Source organism: Neomonachus schauinslandi, chromosome 3 (assembly GCF_002201575.2).
Source record: "Neomonachus schauinslandi chromosome 3, ASM220157v2, whole genome shotgun sequence".
NCBI classification, from domain to species: Eukaryota; Metazoa; Chordata; class Mammalia; order Carnivora; family Phocidae; genus Neomonachus; species Neomonachus schauinslandi.
In genome coordinates this window covers 15036597-15060972 of record NC_058405.1, presented here as the reverse complement: position 1 = coordinate 15060972, position 24376 = coordinate 15036597, and the positions used below count along the sequence as shown (strand labels likewise).

General features: G+C 45.4%; 1 protein-coding gene across 2 annotated transcripts in view; it reads left to right on the top strand.

The window, feature by feature from the left end:
• Positions 1–498: 498 nt before the first annotated feature.
• CLDN10 (claudin 10) overlaps positions 499–24376 on the top strand; it is a 106922-nt gene continuing 83044 nt past the window's right edge. The window contains exon 1 of one of the 2 annotated variants that reach the window (XM_021695961.1): positions 499–655. In XM_021695961.1, the coding sequence (XP_021551636.1) occupies positions 499–655 (157 nt within the window). Of the gene's footprint in view, positions 713–24376 lie in introns of both variants that reach the window. The other variant, XM_021695960.1, reaches the window with a different exon arrangement.

Here is a 24376-nt window from a genome sequence, read left to right as displayed (position 1 = left end):
CAGATGAATCTCACGGACGTAATGTGTGAAAAAACAAGGTTATAGAATACCTGCAAGATTCCATTTATATAGATCCAGAGGCATGCGAGACCAAAGCAATTGGTCAAATAAGCCTTCACTGTTACTGTATAATTTGTACTTTGTAATATCTGGTTGTTGCATGGTTCGTTAAGCTTCAGGCTAACAGAAAATTAAGCATTAACTATGGTGCCAGGGGAAAAAAAATCTGCGAAGTCAAAACCTTTAAAATCCATCTACAAAATTTTAGTAAATCTCCTTGTAGGAAATTAGAAAGATCATCTTAGGCGATCTTTAAAATGCCATCGGTAAATCAGACTTCATCCTGAACCCCGCCCTTCCGCAGGCCATCCGAGCGTGAAATGCAGTCCCCTTTGTGCGTTAACTTGCCGTGACACCTGTCCGAGCGCCAGTCGCCTGCTGCATGCCTAGCCCACCAAAGCGTTCTGTCTGGACGGTGTCACTGGAGAAGGCAGAGACATGTCCAGGGCGCAGATCTCAGCTCTGGTGTTTGGCGTTGGAGGCTTTGGAGCTCTCGTCGCGGCCACCGCCTCCAATGAGTGGAAAGTGACCACCCGAGCATCGTCGGTGATAACGGCCACTTGGGTTTACCAGGGTCTGTGGATGAACTGCGCAGGTAACGCGTTGGGTTCTTTCCATTGCCGACCGCACTTTACTATCTTCAAAGTAGAAGGTAAATATAATGGCTTTGTTTGGGGTGGAAGTAAAATGTCAACTTTTCCCCTCACTATGCCGAAGCAGCTGCATACAGTGGGCTGTTAACTCTGTAAAGACTGAGTGTTTCATTAAAGTGCCAGGAATGGCTTAGGAGGGATGACGTCTCAGAATGTGGGCTGAAAGGATGAAATCATGTATTTCATATGGCAGAGGAAAGTTAATAATTTCATGGATCTTTTACAAATACCTAATGCAAATGATAGACTCCAAGGGACAGGGCAGAAGTGACTGTCTTATTTATTTTTAAAGATTTATTTATTTTAGAGAGAGAGTGCACACAGGAGGGGGGGGTGCAGAGGGAGAGAGAGAGAATCTCAGGCAGACTCCCCGCTGAGCGCGGAGCCTGACATGGGGCTCAGTCTCATCACCCTGAGATCATGAGCTGAGGCGAAATCCAGAGTCAGCTGCTTAACCGACTCGGCCCCCAAAGTGCCCCCCAGAAGTGACTTTTTAAAAGCTAGTTTCAATTTGTCTCACATCATGGAGAAATCTTTTATACACAGGTTATCCCATGTTCCTATATTTCCTTGGGCCGTCTGAGCATGAAGTACATACACAGATGCATATGTGTATATTCATGTATATATTTAGGGTGATAGAAGCATATGACAAGGACAGTGCTGAGGAAAAATTCTGTTTACAGAGGGGTTTCTATTTTTTTAAATCATATTTAATGATAAAATAGCAGAGCAAGAATTTAAAAAGTAGCTAAGTGAAAGAAAATGCCCATGAACTTTGCCTTTTTGTTACTTGGTTTTATTTAAAAAAAAATACATGTAAGCAAGCTTTCAACGTTATGCATGTTAGAAACTCTATTACAAGTATATGTATCTTAGGGAATTTTTTATCTTTAAAGCCATTTTCATACCTCAGGATACCTCCAGGGAAACAACTTGCTTTTATGTCATTTTAAGAATCACTATCTGCCTCTGCTTTCTGCCTATTTAATGCGTTTACAAATCTGCCGTAAGTTGTGGGTTTATTATGTTAAATATTGCCCGTTGGTATTTTATAAAATATAGTCTTTTCGCCACCAAATGGCAAAACTGTACCTTGGCCCCAGTAAAGAAAACGAAAGAAAATTTTAACTAGGAAGTTACTAAAGCATAATGTTTTATGGGATTTTGTGTCAAGTATTCACGTCATTAGTGCACAATTCGTGCCAAAGGATAAAGAGAGAATGCTTAGTTAAAGCCAAGAGAATTCTAATGATAATCAACGGAAATGTTCAGGCTTGGGTAGCCCACTTAGGTGCTCAAATAACGAACTTTCCTAAGCGCCCATTTGAAGAACCAATGCTATATTTCTTTTCAGTCCCAACTTGTAAACTTACTTTGGGCTATTTCAGAATTGCTCCTTCTCCTCTGGAAGGTTTCACTAGGCACAAGGGGAAATTGTAGAAGGAGAAGAGGGTTGTGGGTACCACTGGCGTCGTTCTGCACATCTCTGGGGTTCTTCTCTCTCCATGGCCCCCTGTGTCCACTCTCATCTTGGGCAGCAAGCAGAAGATATGTCACATGGGTAAGTGTAGTTCTTTGTTCTTTACTGGGTTCATCTTTTTTTGTTTTTTTAAGGAGAAATTTTTTTTTTTTTAATTTTATTTATTTATTTGGCAGAGAGAGACACAGCGAGAGAGGGAACACAAGCAGGGTGAGGGGCGGAGGGAGAAGCAGGCTTCCCGCCGAGCAGGGAGCCCGATGCGGGGCTCGATCCCAGGACCCTGGGATCATGACCTGAGCTGAAGGCAGTCGCTTAACCGACTGAGCCACCCAGGTGCCCCTAAGGAGAAATTTTTTTAAAGATTTTTAAGTAATCTCCACACCCAATGTGGGGCTCAAACCCACAACCCTGAGATCAAGAGTTACATGCTCTACTGACTGAGCCAGCCAGGCACCCCTGCTGGGTTCATCTTTTTTTTTAATATTCTTTTTTTTTTTTTTAAGATTTTATTTATTTGACAGAGACAGCAAGAGCAGAAACACAAGCAGGGGGAGTGGGAGAGGGAGAAGCAGGCTTGCAGCCGAGCAGGGAGCCCGTTGCGGGGCTCGATCCCAGGACCCTGGGATCACGACCTGGGCGGAAGGCAGATGCTTACCTGACTGAGCCACCCAACGCCCCCGGGTTCATCTTTTATTTATTTATTTATTTATAAAGATTTTATTTATTTGAGTGACAGAGACCCCACAGGTGGGGAGGAGAGGGAGAAGCAGGTTCCCTGCTGAGCAAGGAGCCCGATGCAGGACTCGATCCCAGGACCCTGAGATCACGACCTGAGCTGAAGGCAGATGCTTAACCGACTGAGCCACTCAGGCGCTCCGGGCTCATCCTTTTAAAAAAATATTTTGTCTTATTACCCTTTACTCCATATTCCTTAGTGAAACCCAGTTATTTGAAAAATTAACATTCAACCTTAGCTCCAAAGTGGGTTAAAGGACCGTGGTAGATTTCCATATGACTCCAGTAGCTACTTCCCCAAATGCATCTTAGAAAATAGGGAGTAAGATGTTACAGTTACTATATAGTTCATGGTGGCTGAAATAATCTTCCCCCCTTAAAATTTTATCCCCCTGATTCTGCTTTTCTATATTAAAGATAATGTGTTCTCTATCTGCTGTGTACCCTGCACATGAAAGGTAATTTAAAAAATATGGTCCACTGACAACGCTTTGATTAGAACATGTAAAATTAACATAATCTCTCCCCATTCTTCATCCTGAATCAAAATCTTTATAAAATAAACAAGTTGCTACAGAAATCTCTTTTCAATATCAGGAACACTGATTCATGTTTCCAAAGGAAACGGGGGCTCACATCCTTATTCACATGGAGTCATTGCTGACGACGCTGGTGGCTTTTCCTTTACTCCTATTGGAAAACAGAACAGTGGGGGTGTTGGGGAAGGCTCGATGCCAGCAGGCTCTCTGACATCACAATAATTCCACATTGAGAACAGAACTCAGAAGCCAGTGAGGAATGAAAATGGGTATATCGTGTTGTAAAAGAATGAACTATTTAAGCCTACAATGTCGATTTGAGACAAATCTTCTTAGACTTAGGTCCGATTAAGCCTCCTTTAAGAAAGAAAAACAGAGGGGCGCCTGGGTGGCTCAGTTGGTTAAGCGACTGCCTTCGGCTCAGGTCGTGATCCTGGAGTCCCTGGATCGAGTCCCGCATCGGGCTCCCTGCTCGGCAGGGAGTCTGCTTCTCCCTCTGACCCTCTCCCCTCTCATGCTCTCTCTCACTCTCTCTCTCTCAAATAAATAAATAAAATCTTAAAAAAAAAAAAAAAAAGAAAGAAAAACAGAGCCAGGGTGTTTGTTGGTCTGTTTTTTGCCTTGCTGGTTACACAACCTCACTGCCGGAGTCCTACCTTCTTGTTTCAACCCCCTCAGATGTCCCAGTGTAGCTGCGGTGTTTTAGGGACTCGTGTGGGTTAATAGTGACTACAGCCTTTAAAGATCGGATGTGAGCCAGTGCCTCTCTGGACAAGAGCATTTACAGTTATGGTGAAAAATACAGGCCCTCTTTGACTATAGTTCTGTGGAATGAATTGGAGGAAAATACCCCAGGGATACGTGTAATTCCATCCCCTTCGTGGCTGGCCTGCTGCTTGACTCAACTTCAAAAGCTCATCACTGTGCAGTATCCACCATAGGCTGCTTCTCTAGTTCTGTCATGTTTTGTCCCTCTCTCATGTCACCGTTAATAGCGATATTTCAACTATGAAAGCCAAGCATCTCTCCGGGAGGGAAGCAGTCATTTCTGACAGGAAAGTCTCAGTCCAGAAAGCGTTGCTACAAGGAGGGACGGCAGGGCATTGTGGTCACCTTGAAGACAGGGACCCGGACCGTGGGGTTCTCCTTGAGCTCCTGGCACACAGGGGGGCTCTGGATAGATATTTGCAACATGGCTGAACAACAAAATAATGAAGGAGACAATGGTTCCTGATGAGGGCAAAACTGTACTCGTGGAGAAAGGCCAGAGCGGCGTGAATGGAGTGATTTAGGACATGTACTCAGGCAACAAAAAGGAAAATCACTGAATTGCAATTCAGCGGACCGAACTTCAAACTTTCTTTTTTTAAGATTTTACTTATTTATTTGACAGAGAGAGAGCACAAGCAGGGGGAGTGGGAGAGGGAGAAGCAGGCTCTCTGCTAAACAGGGAGCCCAACGTGGGGCTCGATACCCGGACCCTGGGATCATGACCTGAGCTGAAGGCAGATGCTTAACCGACAGAGCCACCCAGGCGCCCCAAACTCTGACTCTTTCATTAACTAGCTGCCAAGACCTTGACTTTGCAAATGAATCTCCCTGTGTCTCATTCATAAATTTCTTTCTCCGTAAATTGAGAGAGCTGGACTCCAAGAGTCCTTTTTAAAAAAAATTTTTTTAAAGATTTTATTTATTTGACAGAGAGATATAGCGAGAGAGGGAACACAAGCAGGGGGAGTGGGAGAGGGAGAGGCAGGCTTCCCCCTGAGCGGGGAGCCCCACAGGCTCGATCCGGGATGCTGGGATCATGACCTGAGCCTAACGACTGAGCCACCCAAGCGCCCCTCCAAGAGTCCTTGAAGTATCTTTCAACCTGAAGTTCAATTGCAGGGCTTTGCAAAGCTTCACCACCTCAGGGTAGTTCAAAGAAGAATTACGGCTGTAAAAGTCCCCTTAACATAATTGCTCATGAGATCAGTCCTTCTTTTTCTCCTGTTATCTATTATCTTAGCTGGCTTCCTGTGTTCCTGCTTAGAATCTTATCTGCATCTGGGTGGAGATAGGCTTAAATGATCTCAAATGACTCAATGAGTAATGACCAAGTAAAGGTCATGAATGAAATCAAACATTATTCTGGAAGCTGGCAGTCAAATGATGCTGGCTGCCTATAGGAGCATGAACCTTCTTCTGTCCTCCCTACATATCTCCTCCACCTCTCTCCCCCCATCCCCTTAACAGCCATGCCATAAGAATGGGGATAAAGAGGGCGCCTGGGTGGCGCAGTTGGTTGAGCGACTGCCTTCGGCTCAGGTCCTGATCCTGGAGTCCCAGGATCGAGTCCCACATCAGGCTCCCTGCTCAGCAGGGAATCTGCTTCTCCCTCTGACCCTCCCCCCTCTCATGCTCTATCTCATTCTCTCTCTCAAATAAATAAAATCTTAAAAAAAAAAAAAGAATGGGGATAAAGAGGGTGCCTGGGTGGCTCAGTTGGTTAAGCGTCTGCCTTCGGCTCAGGTCATGATCCCAGGGTCGTGGGATCGAGTCCCTCATCGGGCTCCTTGCTCAGCGGGGAGCCTGCTTCTCCCTCTCCTGCTCCCCCTGCTTGTGCTCACTCTGTGTCAAATAAATAAAATCTTAAAAAAAAAGAATGGGGCATAAAGGAATGGCATTTGCTAGAGAAAAGTTTTCTGTGGGTGTTTATTCACATATAGGGAACAGCTGGGAGCCATCTGAGGTCATAACTAGATTTCTTGCTAGTTGATAGGTGTGCCTTAGTCTATGATTAACAGTAAATACATCTCAAACAGTGGTAATAAAAACGAATTACCTTACCAGTGAGGGAAGATTGACTTTAGTGATTTAAATCCTTCCAAAATATTTCACAAATAACACATTTGATAGATCTCTGCACTCTTGGAAGGCATTTCCCTTTCATCTCAGGAGAGGTATCCATTTGCTAAGATTCTGACTGCTTTCTGAGATTTAATTTCATTAATTAAAGCTAAAGTTGGGACACCTGGGTGGCTCAGTCGATTAAGCAACTGCCTTTGGCTCAGGTCGTGATCCCAGGGTCCTGGGATCGAGTCCCGCGTCAGGCTCCTGGCTCAGCGGGGAGCCTGCTTCTCCCTCTACCTGCTGCTCCCCTCTGCTTGTGCTCTCTCTGGCAAATGAATAAATAAATAAGATCTTTAAAAGAATAAAATGAAGCTAACATTAATTTTAGATTTATTTTCTTGCCATGTTCCAAGTGCATATAAAGTTATTTAAAATCATATAGAAAAACTCAAGTTTTTTCTTTGGCAGTTTTCACCCCTAAAATAAGCCCAAGAAACGTTTGACATGTTTTTGCCCCAACAAAAAAAATGACGATTTCATATGCATACTGACGCGATAGGTGAATTATATTTTCACAGTAGAATCTGGACACGATGAGCCACCATAAAACTGTCTCTATGCCAAAAGCAATGGAATGCGTAGTGCTGAAAGGTGCCCATGATGCTGTGAAGGTGAAGCCAGAGCCAAAGCAGCCACGATTAGTCTCGTCTAGAATTCTACGACCATACGCTGCAGGGTGTTCCTTCATGGAAGCACCGGAGATTTCAGAACAGTTATCTCCATTAATAGTCTCCCTGGGGCCAGGACCTTATCTGATTGATCCTGGTATCCACCACTGTGGCTGGCTCCTAGCAGGCACTCGAGAAAGGTTTGTGGATTGAACAAATGGAAGACGTTGTTCATGGAGTTAAATTGTAACATTTAAGAGATGCAGAGGGAATCTGTTGTGTCACCAAGCTCTAGCAAAGGGAGAAGGCCATAGGGAAGTGCTTAAAAGGAGAGCCGTGCATGTTTTTTATGATGAGATGCAAGAGGCATTTTTCAAGACACATACTGATTTTTTTAAACTTTTTTTTTTAAAGGTTTTATTTATTTGACAGAGAGACACAGTTAGAGAGGGAGAAGCAGGCTTCCTGCAGAGCAGGGAGCCCGATGCGGGGCTCGATCCCAGGACCCTGGGATCATGACCTGAGCCGAAGGCAGACGCTTAACTGACTGAACCACCCAGGCGCCCCTAAACTTTTTTTTAAGATTTTATTTATTTGACAGAAAAAACACAAGCGGGGGGAGGGGCAGAGGCAGAAGGAGAAGCAGGCTCCCCGCTGAGCACGGAGCCCGATGGGGAGCTTAAGCGACTGAGTCACTCAGGCGCCCCAAGACACATACTGATTTAGAGCCTTGCTTCTTAAAGGATGGTCCTCAGACCAGCAGCATCTGTATTACCTGAGAGCTTGCTAGAAACGCAGACTCTCGGGCTCTGCCCAGATCTGCTGAATCAAAATCTGCATTTGAACATCTCCAGGTGTCTCCTATGCAGATTAAAATTTTGAGAAATCCTTCCTGGTGAGAGCTTGGACTTTGGGTCTAATGGACTCACCCTTTACTAACTAAGGGTCTTAATTTCCCTCGGCTTCAATTTTCTTACCTGCTACATGGTGATTAACCAAGATAGCAGAGGCAAATGCCTTTTACAATGCCAGGCGGAGACACTCAGCTGAGGGTAGCGGCACTCCTTGCTGTGTGTCTTTCAGCACCGAGAAAGCTAACATCTCAATTGTAGGGGCGTGACTTTGTTCCATCAGTTTGCTTCCAGCTGGGACCGCTGTAGCTGCTTCCTGGGATCTGAAGCCAACTAGACGGGGGCCACTGAACCCTAGGTCATATTTATAATGATGCAAAGAATACTGTGCTCATCGGATGCACGCTGTTTATGCTTAGGATTTGTTAGACCTCATAGGTGAGACCATATTGCATTTAGAAGTCAGGTTCTCGCTACACATGTGGGGACCTGTTCCTTACGACAGTCACATGTTGCATCTGCTGGAAATGGGGAGAAAAAAATCCACTTTCTGCTCCACTCAGGGAGGTAGAGCTTCACCAAACCAAGATTAGGCAGCCAAAAAAGGATAAAGATTTACTCAAATATTGCTAGCCCTGAGGACCGGGAAGAACTCTGTGACAGTTTAATATATTGATTTGAATCACATTCACATTTTACAAAGTGCTTTCACATAATTACTTTTATCCAAAGGATGGTATTCTATAGCCCCCATTATATGGACAAAGTAACTGAGGCTCACAGGGGAACGTATTTGTAACTTTGTATGGTCGTCTACAGATTTTGGGGGGAAATCTTCAGCATTTTGTACTAGCTGCCAAAGCTGTATTTGAGTCCCAGCTCTGCCACTAATTTTTTTTAAAGCATTTATACAGGTTTTATTGAAAATAAATCAGTTTATCATATACTCAAATGTATGCATGACTTTCTCATAGACTTTTTTCTTAGTCTTCTGTAGGTTTTTTCTTTTTTGTTTTTTTTTAATAGAGTATCTCCTGCCCTCTTTAGTCCAGATTTTATAACTACATTTAGGAAAGAGATCTAACTCTATAGCATTAATTCTGACTTCAGCTTCTGTTGCTTCGTGAAAACAGGTCATTCTTGCCATTTCTGGCAGACACAGTTGACAGGAGACAGGACAGGAAATGGTATAATGATTCCAGAATTGTATATTTCCCCTCTGCCCTGCTGTTTGGGGAATGACCTTACCGTTAACCAGGAAATTGCCACAAATTTTTGTATGACCTTGTGTAAGTCACTTAAATTTGTTTCCTTTTTTTATCTGTAGGATGAGGAGGGTGAGAAGGAGGATATCTAGTTAATACTTCAAAAGTTTGTGGAACGATCAAGGAAAATAGTCCTATTACATGAAAGACTATATTTTATTTATTTTAAGATTTATTTGAGGGAGAGAGAGAGCACGAGCAGGGGGAAGCAGCAGAGGGAGAGGGAGAAGCAGGCTCCTCGCTGAGATCATGCCCTGAGCTGAAGGCAGACACTTGAACCGACTGAGCCACCCAGGCACCGACTAATATGTTTTAAGATGTAGCTGGGGGCGCCTGGGTGGCTCAGTCGGTTAGGCGTCTGCCTTCAGCTCGGGTCATGATCCGGGTCATGATCCCAGGACCCTGCATCGGGCTCCCTGCTGGGCATGGGCACCTGCTTCCCCTCCCACTCCCCCTGCTTGTGTGCTCACACACACACACACTCTCTTCTGTCAAATAATAAAATCTTTAAAATACAAATAAAATAAAATGTTGGAATTTTAGTCAGGGATGGTAAGACACAAAATGCTGTCATGAAGAAAGAGGTTTTTATACTCACAGATCCCTAGAAGCAGGAGGCCTGGCTCCCCACACCAGGCTACTGGGAAAGTGCCAGAGCCAGTAAGGGGCGGGGGCGGGGGTGGGGGGGAGGCAGGAGTGAGAGGAGAGCAGGGCCAACGCCTTCACTGTGGTTTTCCTGGGAAGGAAGGGACGAGGCAGAGTGATCAGGCTCAGCAGGTTCCGGACTGGCTAGCGAGAATAACCTCAGCAGGCTCTGGGGTGTAGGGCCTGTCTGAAATTGTCCCTACTGGTCCTGGGTTGATTAGGCCAGAGGTAGAGACTCGCTGTGTGAAAGCTTGACAAAGAAAGTAGTTGGGGGGGTGGGCTTTGGACGTGTTGATTTGCATTTGAAAGGTGACTTGTTTGTTATCCCTGAGAATTGGTTAGCCCTGGGAGGGCAGTCTCCTCTCCCCCACCTGCCACAGCAAGGCTGCGGAAGCCGAGCACCGAGAATGCCACCGATAGGAATGCTGATGGTAATTCAGTGTGGATACCAGCTCCTTTGGTGTTTGCATAGGTAGGTGTGCAAGGCAGGTGCTCTGCTATTCCACTTCTCCGTAGGGCTTCACATGCTTATCTGATCTGCAGGACTTGTTTTCTCCTGGTAAATATTTTGTGTGGAAAGGGTTCAGGTTTATTTTTCACAGGGTTCACTGCTCCTCGGTCTGCTCATTGCCCAACTGACCACACATGCGACAGATCAGCTCTATCGAGTGTCCTCTGCGCAGTTTCCATGCCTTAGACTATCTCTCCTCCTCAGGGAGACACACTCAAAGGACACTTTCTGGGGAAACACATGCTGGAGCTAGCCATTTCAGAACTGTGCTGCTGCCGTGCATTTTTAGGTCATTCCAGAGAATTCGGAAAGCTCTATTGCTCTTCAGTGAACTCGGGATAATTAAGCCGCCTTTCAGGAGCCAGCTGGTTTCACAATTAGGCTTTGGCCAGGTTTTTGTGTGTATTACAGGAAAAATTGATTACCAAAGGTTGACATTTTGGCAACCCGCTGTGCTGCCATATTACAGCTACAAAGGAACCCTGTAAATAGTTAATTCACTTATTCACTAATGAGTGCCTTCATCAAAGCATTCATTAGATTCCTGGCACAGAATATAGGTCTGGGGACTGAGTGAGGAAAAGGACAGAAGCCTATCCTCAGTGGGTGTGCTGACAGTCATTTAGCAAACAATTAGCTCAGCATGATAAGTGCTATCTGGTGATAAAGTTCAGCAGGGTAGGCAGACTTCCCAGAGGAACTAGCGCTGGATCCATCTTGAAAGATGGGTGGTGGGGCGCGTGGGTGGCTCAGTCGTTAAGCGTCTGCCTTCGGCTCAGGTCATGATCTCAGGGTCCTGGGATCGAGCACCGCATCGGCCTCCCTGCTGTGCGGGAAGTCTGTTTCTCCCTCTCCCCCTGCTTCTGTTCCCTCTCTCACTGTCTCTCTCTGTCAAACAAATAAAATCTTAAAAAAAAAAAAAGAAAGATGGGTGGAAGTTTGCCAAGGAGAAAGCCGGGGAGGGCATTTTAGGCTATGGGGACTCAGGCAGCTCTACAACTTATTAACTGCAGGACTCTGGGCAAAATGCTTGACACATGAGCTCCTCCATCTGTAAAATGGGAATAATAGCCTCTCCTTCCGAGGGTGGTGGTGAGAATTAAGTGCGTTCCTTCGTGTGGAGCATCTAGAGCCGTGTCTGGTACAGAAAGCAAGGGCCTTAGAGCAGGAGGGAACCAAGGGCCTGAGGGCAGCAAGCATTGTGCAGGGGCTGAACCCGAAGTTGTCCAGGGAGATGTGAAAAATCAGCCTGCAGGTGTCGGGAAGGGGGAGCTTGCCAAGGGGCCTTTAAGCTCTATGAAGAAGGTCATGAAGAAGGGGGAGCTGGAAAACTAGTGAGACATTCTGAGCAGAGCATACCTGATAGGGCCCGCATTTTGGAAAGATCCTGCTGTATTTCATGTGAGAACCTGACCCAAGGGGGCAGCAGTGGGAACAGGCCCAGAAGATATTTAGAGGGAGAACTGGTAAGCCAGCAGTGGGGTGACTTGTGAGGGACAATAGGTGTCAAGGACAGCCCTGAGTACCCCTGCCGGGAGACCTGATGGGCACTTACAGAGAAAGCTGCTTGCAGAGCAGGTGGAAAGATTAATGCAATCCGAGGCACCATTAATAGCATAAGAATGTCAGAATGAGGAGGCAGTAGCCCCCCCCCCCGCCCCAGCATTTTGTGTCTTACCATCCCTGACTAAAATTCCAACATTTTATTTTATTTGTATTTTAAAGATTTTATTATTTGACAGAAGAGAGTGTGTGTGTGTGTGAGCACACAAGCAGGGGGAGTGGGAGGGGAAGCAGGTTTCAAGGTCTGCACTCGGAAAGGAAGGGAGGAAAGGAAAGGGGAAGGGGAAGGAAAGGAAAGGAGGGAAGTGATCATTATGGAGTCACAATGTGCCAGACCCCAGATTCCACCTGAGGGAATACTTAGCAAGCTAGAAGACCCGAAAGAAGGTAAGGCGACTGAAAGTACATCTAGTAAACGAGGACTCTGTGGTGGTTGGTTGTACTCTGGGGCTGTGAGAGGCACTGAGGATGAGGCCAGAAGCTAAGTTTTCTCTGTTCCAGTGTGAACTACTCCTTATTCTGGTGCTGATGAGCAGAAATCTTCAACTGTTTCTGTGCAGTAGATCCACATTTTTTTTTCCTTTGAGAGAGAAAGAGCGCATGCGCACACACAATAAGCAGAGTGCGGGGACAGAGAGAGAGAGAGAGAATCTCAAGCGGACTCCCCAATGAGTGCACAGCCCCACTCGGGGCTTGATCTCACAACCCTGAGATCATGACCTGAACCGAAATCAAGAGTAACCAACGGAGCCACCCAGGTGCCCCTGTGGATCCACATTTCCCCTTTGTTAACTAGGACGCGTATTCCTGCTTCATTCCTTCCCACCTGCTTCTCCTTTCTCCACAAACGCTCACAGCTTGGAGACATACTCCAGTAGTTCCTCCCAGGGAATAGGGTGGGAGAAGAGCACGTTCTGGTGAGGGAGCAGAAACAGGATGCAGATGAGTTGAGTCCAGAGCTTAGGGCTCAGAGAAGGCATCAGGTCAGCGCTGAGCAGCCATAGCAGGCAGGACAGTCATAAGACAGATCTACTGCCTGGAACCCAAACATTAGCGGGCAGAACAAAGTGAGGGGTCTGAGGTCCAGGTTTAAACAGGAGAGAGGGCATCAGCTGATCTCCAGGAACTGGGAGGCTGAGCAAAGCAGTAAGAGCACAAAGCCAGGGCACAGAGCCAAGGAAGGATCTCGACACAGCAGAGAATCAGTTTAGTAGGGACATTTATAGGAGTCCTACAGAGCGGGCTGAAACCCCCAGATAAGACTGGCTCAGTGTTTGCTCGTGGATTAAATGAGAACATCTGGCTGTAGTAAGATAGAAAACAGCCTTCATTTCCCACTGCCCCTCTTGCCAAAATTCCACTTTTTGTGTTCTGGAGAAAATCAGTCTCCCAATAGGATGGCTGGTCTGGTTTTTAGACATGGACTATATTTGGTACACATGAACGAAAATATTGATCCAGAGGAAGTTAGTTAAAAGCAGGACTTGTCCTCTCATATCCCCCAGCCCCCATCCCTTAGCTTTATGCCTGGGCTTAGAAGTCATTCTGTCCCTGGCAAGGGTTAAGTGGCATCCCTTGCGTTTGCTCAGGACCCTTTAAAATATTAATTTAGTTGGAGAATTATATATTTATTATATTAACTCTAACATATATTAATACATTGGTTTAAATCACAATACAACATATATAACATTTACTACTTTAACCAGTGTTCCCTTCTAGGGCAAAGACAAAGTCTTTTTATTGCTGTGTTCCCAAGTGCCCAGCACAGAGCCCAACAGTTGTCCAAAAATACTTAAGTCAGTAGCAAATCAGGAAGATTGGTGCTTAAATATTTCTTTCTCTTTTGACATGTTCACAGAATCTCAGATTTCAAACCGGAAATGGCTTTAGAGATTACCTATTCTATCTTCCTAGCCAGTGCTGGTATTATTTCTACTACCATTTTAGCAGAGAATCATCAGCCTCCCCTGGATACTTCTAGCCAGTTTTTTTTTTTTTTTTTTTTTTAGAGAGAGAGCATGTGTGCAGGAGTAGAGGGAGAGAGAATCTCCAGCAGACTCTGGAGGGGAATGCAAACAGTTGGGCGTGGCCTTGGTAGGGGGTGGAGCCACAAAGAGGGACAAGCCGACCCTATTATAGAATTATCTGGGATCCATTTATATCATCTGGGAAAATACCCATATTATCGTACTGACAACCTCTATCCCAGGTTCAAGTTAGGACTGGCAGAGTTTTGAGCCTGAGAGAAGGTAGCGCTTTCCCCTCGAAACTTCCTATTCCAGCTACAGCTCCAATTCTATCCTGTAGGGGGTGCCCAGGTTCTTGTGCGTGCAGTAATGTCGACTCTGCTTTGTCCTTTCTGCTTCTGCTTCCAGTGCCTTCATTAATTCTTACTGGGAGTGGGGGAGGGGCGGGGTGGAGGTGAGGGTCTGCCTTTGCCCAGGGTGGCGAGCCATCCAGCTTGTGGTCCAGTTCCCCTAGACTTCTAAAGCAGATTCACACTAGAGTGCTCATGCCACGTGGGCACACGCATGTAGACACGGGTCGTTCTCCAGCTAAGTACACATCTGTACCATTCTCACCATGCAGACACCTCTACACATCTCTCTCTCACACACACACAGACTCACATTCACCATGCAGCCTCCACACACTCGTAGACACCCATTCACCCATATACAACCATGCAGGCTCCACACCAAACTGCACCCCCACACCGCTCACCATGCAGAACCTCACACGTATACACAATAGCAGAGTCAAAAGCCAGACGGAGAGACCAAGGTGTTCACAGACAGAAATGTGGATCCACAGGGGCACCTGGGTGGCTCCGTTGGTTACTCTTGATTTCGGTTCAGGTCATGATCTCAGGGTTGTGAGATCAAGCCCCGAGTGGGGCTGTGCACTCATTGGGGAGTCCGCTTGAGATTCTCTCTCTCTCTCTCTCTCTCTCTCTCTGTCCCCGCACTCTGCTTATTGTGTGTGCGCATGCGCTCTTTCTCTCTCAAAGGAAAAAAAATGTGGATCTACTGCACAGAAACAGTTGAAGATTTCTGCTCATCAGCACCAGAATAAGGAGTAGTTCACACTGGAACAGAGAAAACTTAGCTTCTGGCCTCATCCTCAGTGCCTCTCACAGCCCCAGAGTACAACCAACCACCACAGAGTCCTCGTTTACTAGATGTACTTTCAGTCGCCTTACCTTCTTTCGGGTCTTCTAGCTTGCTAAGTATTCCCTCAGGTGGAATCTGGGGTCTGGCACATTGTGACTCCATAATGATCACTTCCCTCCTTTCCTTTCCTTCCCCTTCCCCTTTCCTTTCCTCCCTTCCTTTCCGAGTGCAGACCTTGAAACCTGCCTTCCTACTCACATCCCAGATCTGCCATTACTGGCTGTGTGACCTTGGTCTATTACTTAACCTCTCTGCTTCAGTTTCCTTATCTTTAAAATGAGGCTGATAATATCTTCCCTATGAGAAGGGTTAGAGGAGTTGATATAGGAGTTAGCTATTATTGTTGTTTGCTCCAAGCCGCAATTCTAGCCTCTTTTTTTTTTTAAGATTTTATTTATTTATTTGACAGATAGAATAAGTAGGCAGAGAGGCAGGCAGAGGGAGAGGGAGAAACAGGCTCCCTGCTGAGCAGGGAGCCCGATGCGGGGCTCAATCCCAGGACCCTGGGATCATGGCCTGAGCCGAAGGCAGCCGTTTAACCGACTGAGCCACCCAGGCGCCGCAATTCTAGCCTTTGAAGCCTGTTTTGAATTCTGACTCGGTAGTCTTTATATTAGCCACTCTCCCAGCTTAGCATCATCTAAAAACCTTCAGCACATTCCCTGTGGTCTCTGTGGGATTTCCTTCTGTAGAGGCGAAGACCCCTCCCACCCTCCCTCACTCCTGCCCCAGAATTCCAAATCTGGGAGGATGGCCGCACATCCTCGCTTCCTTGCTTTATTCAGCTGCCTTCAGGGAGCACCCACCCCATGCAAGGCCCAACGCTACGCAGCGTCTCATTTAATCCCCAGAAGGACCCTCTGAGGTAGGCACTAGAGTCCCATCCATTCTCGAGATGAGGTAACCGGAGTTTAGAGAAGTTCCATAACTTGCTCAATTTCATGGCTAAGGTGGTGGCCATGGCAGGATTCAAGTGTCAGTCCGTGGCTCCCGAAGCCTGTGGATTACCTACCCACCAAGGACACCTCGTGGCTAGTTCCCGGCGAGAGGAATGCGCCACAGCAGTGCTGACTCCCTTCCGAGTCTCCCTGCTGCAACCAGATTGGACTTCGCGTGTTATCTTTTTCCTAGTCTGTGCCCGCACTCATTCTGTTTGGGCAAATGCCTTTCCTCATCACCCCCTGTGTCCTTCTCCCTTCAAGCTCCACCTCAAATGCCACCTTTCATGAGAAGCCTTTTTAATCTCCTAACCGGAAGGCGCCTTTCCGCGCCGCGCCGCGCCGCCCCGCATTGCACTTGGTACTTTCCTTATTGTGATTTTTTTTTAAAGATTTTATTTATTTATTTGAGAGAGAGAATGAGAGACAGCATGAGAGGGAGGAGGGTCAGAGGGAGAAGCAGACTCCCCGCCGAGCAGGGAGCCCGATGCGGGACTCGATCCCGGGACTCCAGGATCATGACCTGAGCCGAAGGCAGTCGCTTAACCAACTGAGCCACCCAGGCGCCCCTTATTGTGATTTTTGTTTCTCTGGCTTGTATGGTGGTTACTCATGTACTTGTCCTTTCCCACCACTAGAGTATAAACCCCGTGAAAACAGAGATTGAGCAGTGTCTCTCTCTGTCTTGCCTAGAAGAGTACCCTGCACAAAATCTGTGCTGTATAGATTCATGCTGAATTAGTGAATTTTTTGTTGGGTTGAATGAATGGTTGCAAGGATAGGACCACAGGGACTGGTTCACCATCCTTGGTGCCATAACTGAGTCTATCTGGATGGTTACCAGGCACATTTCTCCTTCTTATCCAAAAGCATAACATGAGAGAAGTTGTAAAGCACCTTAGGAAACTCATCACAAGAGGGTCTAATATGGCGTTTCTCCCTCTCAGGAATCATGCTTGTTCCTGATGGGAGCTGCTTTCTTTAGTAAGAGCTTTAAACCCATCTCTTCAACGATCTATTCTAGAATTTACCTGGGGTGCAATTGTTACCAAGCTTACCAATGGTAATTTCTGGCATGTACCGTTTTGAAATTCGGGACATTTCCTTAATCCCTAGCCTTCTTCCTGGTCTTGTTTTCCTTCCTTCTAAGATCACATCTGGTCCTTTCACTCAGATGTTCACATTATGAAAAATCTCAGGACCATTCCCAGTGTTCCCTTTGGCCCATAGAAAACAGCTTATATTTGAAAGGTGAACTGAGAAATCAGAATGTGATAAAGATGACTCTGATTATTCTGAACATTTGAACAGACGCACTCTCTGAGGATTTTCTATCCTCTGAGTGGTTCTGGGCTGAGTCCTCCTCTTGGTAATTAATGACTTTGAGATATGGATGTGGCTGCTGGTCTTGTCCATAAATCATCCAGCCATGCACGACCACCATCAGCAGAAAAAAGACCTCTCCAGCTCCTCAGCTGCTGGCTTCTGAAGAGTGGCTGGACCGCTTGGCTATTTCTGTGAGGGCTCAAGTTTCTGGGTGTTATGAGCAACTCGGTAGAAAGTGCAAGGTAAACATAAAGTGCATTCACTGAAAGCAGCCTGAATTATAAGTGCCAACCTTCTGGAGAGAGCTGGATGTCATTTGGGTTATCTGTATTCCAAAACAGGTCTGAGGATGATTGCTTTGGAAAAAGTCCTGCTTTTACATGCCTTACTTTATTTGAAGTCAAATGGTTGCAATGAGGAGTGGAAATCGTTTTCTAACAATAAGTTATTTCCTTCCCGGAATTTTCTTTTCCTGTCAGGATTTTCTCTTAGTTACCTGGTTCCCCAACCACACATACCCTGCGACTCCACTGCACCTCCTTAGCTTCTTAAAGTATTTGTGATGATCTTTTATTACTAACTTAGCTGACGGGTCTTCTTCTCTTCCTATGTATAAATCTTGACTCTTCCTTTAATCAGTATGTATGTATTACTTTGTAACCTCTCTTATATCTCATATCTTTGATTTTATTTTTCCCATGTGTAGAAGTTATGTTCTCCACCACAGCAGCCTGTGAGAACAATGGTATCATCTAAACATTCATGCCCCAATTCAAGTGCAGTCCAGGCAGGAACCAGACTTTTTCAGGGGCCCTGCTCTCAGTATTTCTGAGCTTCCCTGGTGATGCTTATAATTATCTCCTCATCTACCTACTGTTATCCTATGTTTGCTATGTGGATATGGCTTCTAGGAGAGGCCCCCTGCATACCTCTCCCAACAACACTGCTGTGCATAGGCTCCTCCCACTTAGAATTCCAGTGTCATTGTTTCTCCCTCAAGGTCAGATGCCCACCACTGCTGGCCTTGGATGTCCCTGTCTCTACCCTGTCTCCTCTCCTCCCTCTCTGTGTTAACTGCAGATAGACTGTCCCAAGGATCCCCACACTGGTAGCAATTTCAGTTCACCTGTGGGTAGGTGTTTCCCACAAAATGCTCGCACAGGCAGGATATGGTTCATGTTGGTGCCATATTGGGCCAGGACCCTGCAGTCCTCTCTGACAGTTTAAGGAAGGCTGATGCTGGGACCAGGTCTTGGCCTTGGGCTCCTCTCTTTCTCTCTCCCCATCCTTTTTGGGGGTTGATTGCAGGCTGGGAAGGAAAATGGTGCCCATTCTGCAGTCTGGCCTCATCTTAGAGGTTCAGGGGTGATGGTAGTAGAGGGGGGTGGTGTGGGCATGTAGGAGGATGCAAGGGGATGTAGGGATGCAGGGAAGCTGTCGGGGTGCCAGTTCCCTTCGGAAAACTCGACTCCAGTGAGAATTTGTGAATGTGAATAGACATTGACAGCAAAGATGCCGTCTAGCTCTGTATGCAGTATGTGATTTTCAAATGCAAAAGGATATTTGGGGGGCAAGTGTGATACCTAATTCCATCCCCCCTTCACAATAAAAGTTTGAATTCCAAGCCTACAAGTCCAGTAAAAAAAAAAAAGTCTTTTTACAGAAATCCCTGGCTAGTTGATTTTTTTCTGCTGGTGGGACTTTCCTGCTTTCTCTACAATTTGCTCTGAACTGCCTAGTCCCTGGGGCCACACAAGAAATTGAATATTCTTTGGGGTGCCAGGGAGGCTCAGTCAGTTAACTGACTGACTCTAGGTTTCGGGTCAGGTCATGATCTCAGGGTTGTGAGATCAAGCCCTGCGTCGGGCTCCACACTCAGAGCAGAGTCTGCGTGAGATTCTCGCTCTCCCTCTGCCCCTCCCCCACTAAAATAAATATATCTTAAAGAAGTTGAATATTCCCATTTCTGGAGGATTTGATGATTCCTGGGCTCACCCTTCATTTTTTTTTAATGGCCGTGTTTCAAAACAGGCATGCAAAGTTCCTGGAAATTTAACAATTGGCTCTCAGAGCTGGTACGAGCCAGGGCAAGTCAGCCCCAGCATATGGCTGGTTATGGATGAATGTGCTCTATCTCACCTGCTAGACTGCAGATCGAGGAGGGCAGGCTCCAGCCTCTAATTACCTTTGTTTTCCTTTTAGCATCTTATACCTATCAGATACAATATGACAACAGGGAAGTCAGCGAGAGAAAATATGCTTCCTCCTTTGAATCTACCTAATAGGTGACCAGATTTTTCCTATGGCTCCAATTTTAGACTACTTTTTCTCACTATCACTAGTACATTTGTTTCATTTCTCCTGCTACATATTACCTTTTTATAGCTTAGAACTCAATCTTACTCATGGTCCTGAACTCCTGGGAGCCTCATCATTTCTTGATCTTTTCAGTGATGGACAGTTCACCTTTGTCCAGTCAAAATTCACCTCACTGGCTATGGGTGTCTCAGATTCCTCCCTGTCCAGAAACCCTGCTAGTTCTGTGTTTCACACTTGGGATGTATCAGTTCCCTTCTATTCTCGCCTTTCCTTAGAGTCCTCTCTTAGAATTAAGGTTGTGTTCTCCTTGAGAGCTTATGCCTTCTTTTTATCCTTATAATTCCAACAAGTAGCAGAGTGCCAGGAGAACAAGACAGATTCTGTGCAAAGTGCTGGATGGATGAATGGATGGATGGATGGATGGATGGATGGAATGGAATGGAGTACACTAGAGGGAAGTCAGAGCTCACAAGAGTCACTGATGACTTTGGTCTTTAGCACTGGATCCAATATTTCTCTTAGCCAGTGCAGGAGAAACATTAATCTATTCATTCATTCATTCATTCATTCATTCATTCAAAAATATCATTGTTCAAGGCACTGGAGATGCAGCAGAAAACAAGACAAAGTCTTTGTCCTCATGGAGCTTGGGTCTAGTGGGAGCCGAAGGACACGAGGAGGGTGCAGGGGGCTGAATGTTTATGTCCCCCCACCTCCAAATTCGTATGTTGTATCCTAACGACCAACGTGATGGTATTCAGAGGTCAGACCTTTGAAAGGTGATTAGTGAAGGGATTGGTGCCCTCATAAGCCAGGAGTTCTCTGCTGTCCATCATGCGAGGGTACAGTGAGAAGTCTGCGACCTGGAAGAGAAGTCTCACCAGACCTGACTGTGCTGGCTCCCTGATCGCAGAATTCCAGCCTTCAGAACAGTGAGAAAGTTCTGCTTGTAATCCATCCTGTCTGTGGTACTTTGTTATAGCAGTGGGAACGGACTAAGACATGGGGACAGCGGAGCAGCCCGATACATGCTGTGTATGTACTAATCATCCTGTCTGTATGGATGTGCATCAGCCTTCCCTACCTTAACCTTTTTGGTAACATTCCTTCATGGCATTTCTTTTGCTTTCCATACTGTGTTTCATTGAATCTTGAAGAACTATAGTCTGACAAACAAGGAACCAAGTTTGGGGCATAGATGGATTAGATGGAGATTTTCTCAGTATATTTCAGAACTATAGGAACATTTGGTTTTCCTGGTCCATTAGTTTTTACTAAAGGGTAATTCTTCCTCAACCTACATAGGCTCATGGCAATGCTCAAAGGAGAATGTAGACTTGCTCTACTGTACTCAGGATTATTTCCTATAGCCCCTAATGGAAACATAGGTTTTAAAATTTCTCTTCCTGTAGTCTACTGGCTAATGGTCATGGGATTCAATCCAACCAAACACACATATCCATCCAGTGGTGCTATGTCATCTGTTAGCATTTTCCCACACAGAATGTTCAACATCTTCTTAAAGGTGCAAGGAAATTGTTAGTGTTTATTTCTTTGTGAAGTTTTTTATTAAACACCAATATATGTTGAATTTAAACTGTCTATGGTAAATTTTTGATAAAAAATAAAACAAATTCTAAGTTCCTGGAAAACAGAAACAGTAACTTATTTTTCTCTCTGTATTGCACGGTACTTCCCTAACTCAGAGCATGGCAAAAATAAGGGCTCTGTAAGTTCATTTGTTGGATGAATGAATTTATTTATTCATGAATAAATTCTTTATTCATGAATGAACTTATTTATTTACTCATTACTTTTCTTCCTTTCCTTGCATTTTATCTGCTGTTTTCTTTATTCTTTTGACTCAGTAATACTTCTCATATCATTTTCAATAAGAGCTGAATAAATTCATATTGACCTGAATTGAAAAGAGAAATGAAAACAGACAGAAAATCTTTAGCAAATTGGACCTAAACTCTCTCAGTGAGTTGCAAATTAATCCAGTGAAATGTTCCGGATGTTTTGGATGAGGGAATTCTATCCCAGACAGGTCACACTCTCTTACTAACCTCGGGTCTGGTTGAAGGAAGATCCCTCTAATCCAAAACATCCGGCGACGTTAATTTAATTATGAAACAACATGTTGTGCCAGTGAAGTTGGGCTTCAAAATGACTTAGCAGAAAGTCTCTGGTTTGATACTGAAAATAGATGCCATCCAACGCAATAAAAAGGACTGTGTCAGGCCAAACTGTCAAAGACAGGTACAAACAGGCTAGAGGAGGCTTCTTTTAACATGATGTTAGGAGTGATGAAAGTGTGTGTCATCTGGGGTTAAACTTTAATTTCGCATCTTTTAAATATAAACTACACTTGCTATCTGCACAGCAGGTAGATCATCTAGCCATCTCTACCCGCTTGCCTTACTTTTTTGGTCAGGGAGGGGCAGAGGGAGAGAGAGAGAATCCCAAGCTGGCTCCACGCCCAGCACAGAGCCCCATGCGGTGCTGGGTCTCACAACACTGAGATCATGACCTGAGCCAAAATCAAGAGTCAGATGTTTCACCAACTGAGCCACTCAGGCACCCTTTGATTGCCTTACTTTTTGAAATGCAACTTATTTTTAGGTTCTGCCAACTCTTCTTTCTTATCTTACACATTTCTCTAAATGTCTTAAATCTGAAGGCAAGACTGAAGCAGAAAGACAAGTAGGCAAAGATGGAGCTGACGTACATGCTTGTAAGCCATGCAGAGGCCTGACCGGGCCGCAAACAGCAGGTCCCAAACCAAACACATCATGTTCCAACACAAAAACAAAAAACGCGTCCTGTCCAGCTTTCCTTGTGTTGCTATATGCCTGTTCCTCTGTCTCCCGGTAGCATTTTAGTGTACCCATCTTGTGCAGCTCTGTTGTTGTCCTTCATGCATTTGCCTACTTCTTGAGGAAGACTCTATCTTAAACCTGGAATGGGATGGCAGATTTGATGGGGATTATTCTGGTTTCCTGCATAAATAGGGGCTCAAAAGATATTTGTTGAACTAAATTAAATCCTTATAGTTTTACAAAACTTACAAAATCTGCTTCTGATGAAACAACCTCCTTCTACATTGTGGAGTTAGTTTTGGATACAAATGGATCCTCTTCTTTTAAAAGGACAGTTGTGCAGCTCAGGGAAGACCAAAACAAAGGGGTCTGGGGCTCTGTGCTTGGCACATTCTTCTTCTTCTTCTTTTTTTTAAAAGACTTTATTTTTGAAATTTTTAATGTAATCTCTACCTCCAATGTGGGGCTTGAACTCATGACCCCCAAGATCAAGAGTCACATGCTCCACTGACTGAGCCAGCCAGGCACCCCTCTGTACATTCTTTTTTTTTTTTTTTAAAGATTTTATTTATTTATTCATGAGAGAGAGAGAGAGAGAGAGAGAGAGGCAGAGGCAGAGGGAGAAGCAGGCTCCCCGCGGAGCAGGGAGCCCGATGCGGGACTCGATCCCAGGACCCTGGGATCATGACCTGAGCCGAAGGCAGACGCTTAACCGACTGAGCCACCCAGGCGTCCCCCCTCTGTACATTCTTGATAACTGACAGAAGAGTCTTTGTTATCTGTTTGACCTTGTATTTGGTCAAGCACATACTAATGTAGGAGGATTTCCTGTTGCTACCACTGTTTGCTCGATTCTACTCTGGCTTCAAATACTTTGCGGGTGGAAATTACCTTGGTTCCTCACAGTTACCAGATATAATTTTTGGGCCCTCCGTTTTCCTGGGAATGCCACTAGCCTGGAATTTGAATGGTTTCCAAATAAAAATCCCTCCCAAACAGGAAAGATAGCCTGGATTTGTAGTCATGGTATCTGACCCTTTTCCCTCCTGATGACCTCATAGGAAGCCAAGCTCCCTAAACTGAACCAGCCATTAATGTAGAAATATTCACAGAGATCTCTCTCATCTCATAAGGGTCTGATAAAAATGGGATGGCATACGAATTAGCTATTGTCAGAAAATCACTGTGTAACAAACAACCATAGATCCTCTTGGTCAACAACCATAAAGATTTCATTTCCTGCATCTGTGAAGTTTAGCTGGTCTAAGCTGGGCTCAGTTGGGGGGCTCTGCTGATCTCGGCTAGGGCTCTCATGCATCTGGGGGTCTGCTGGGGGTTGGCTAATCTTAGGTGGGATTGGTTAGGGTAACTTGGTTTTTCTCAACCTGCCCAACCCCTAGGACCAGTGGCTACCTGGGCATATCTTTTTCATGGCAAAAGCAGAACAGAACAAGCTGGATCCCACAGGTGGTTTTGTAAGCCTCTTCTTGCATCATGTCTTCTGACATCCTATTGTCCAAAGCAAGTCACATGACTGAACTCAGAGTCATGGGATGGAGAAATACACTCCTCATTTTGATGGAAGGAACTGCAAAATCAAGTGTCCAAGGGCTTGGTTATAAGAAGTCAAGAATTGGAGCCATCAGTGCAATATGTCACTGTTGGAAGAACATTTAGGCAGTGACTTCCATTCATCTCCTCTCCTTTCTTGATATTTTGCATAGAACACTTTTAATATGCGGGATTTAAAGTCTCTTACCAGGTTGGGCCCTTTTCCTCCACATCCTTGTAAAATGGTCAAAGCTCCCCAACATTTTCATATCATCCATGATATACATAGGAAACATTTACCCAGGCTTGGGATTTCTTGTGGGTTGGGGAAGGGAGCAAGGGGAGATGGGGAGACCTTCACAGATAATCACAGCTGGGAAAACAGTTGTGAAGGGTGTGGAAAGGGCAGGAGGGTTACCAAATATCTTTTCAGTGG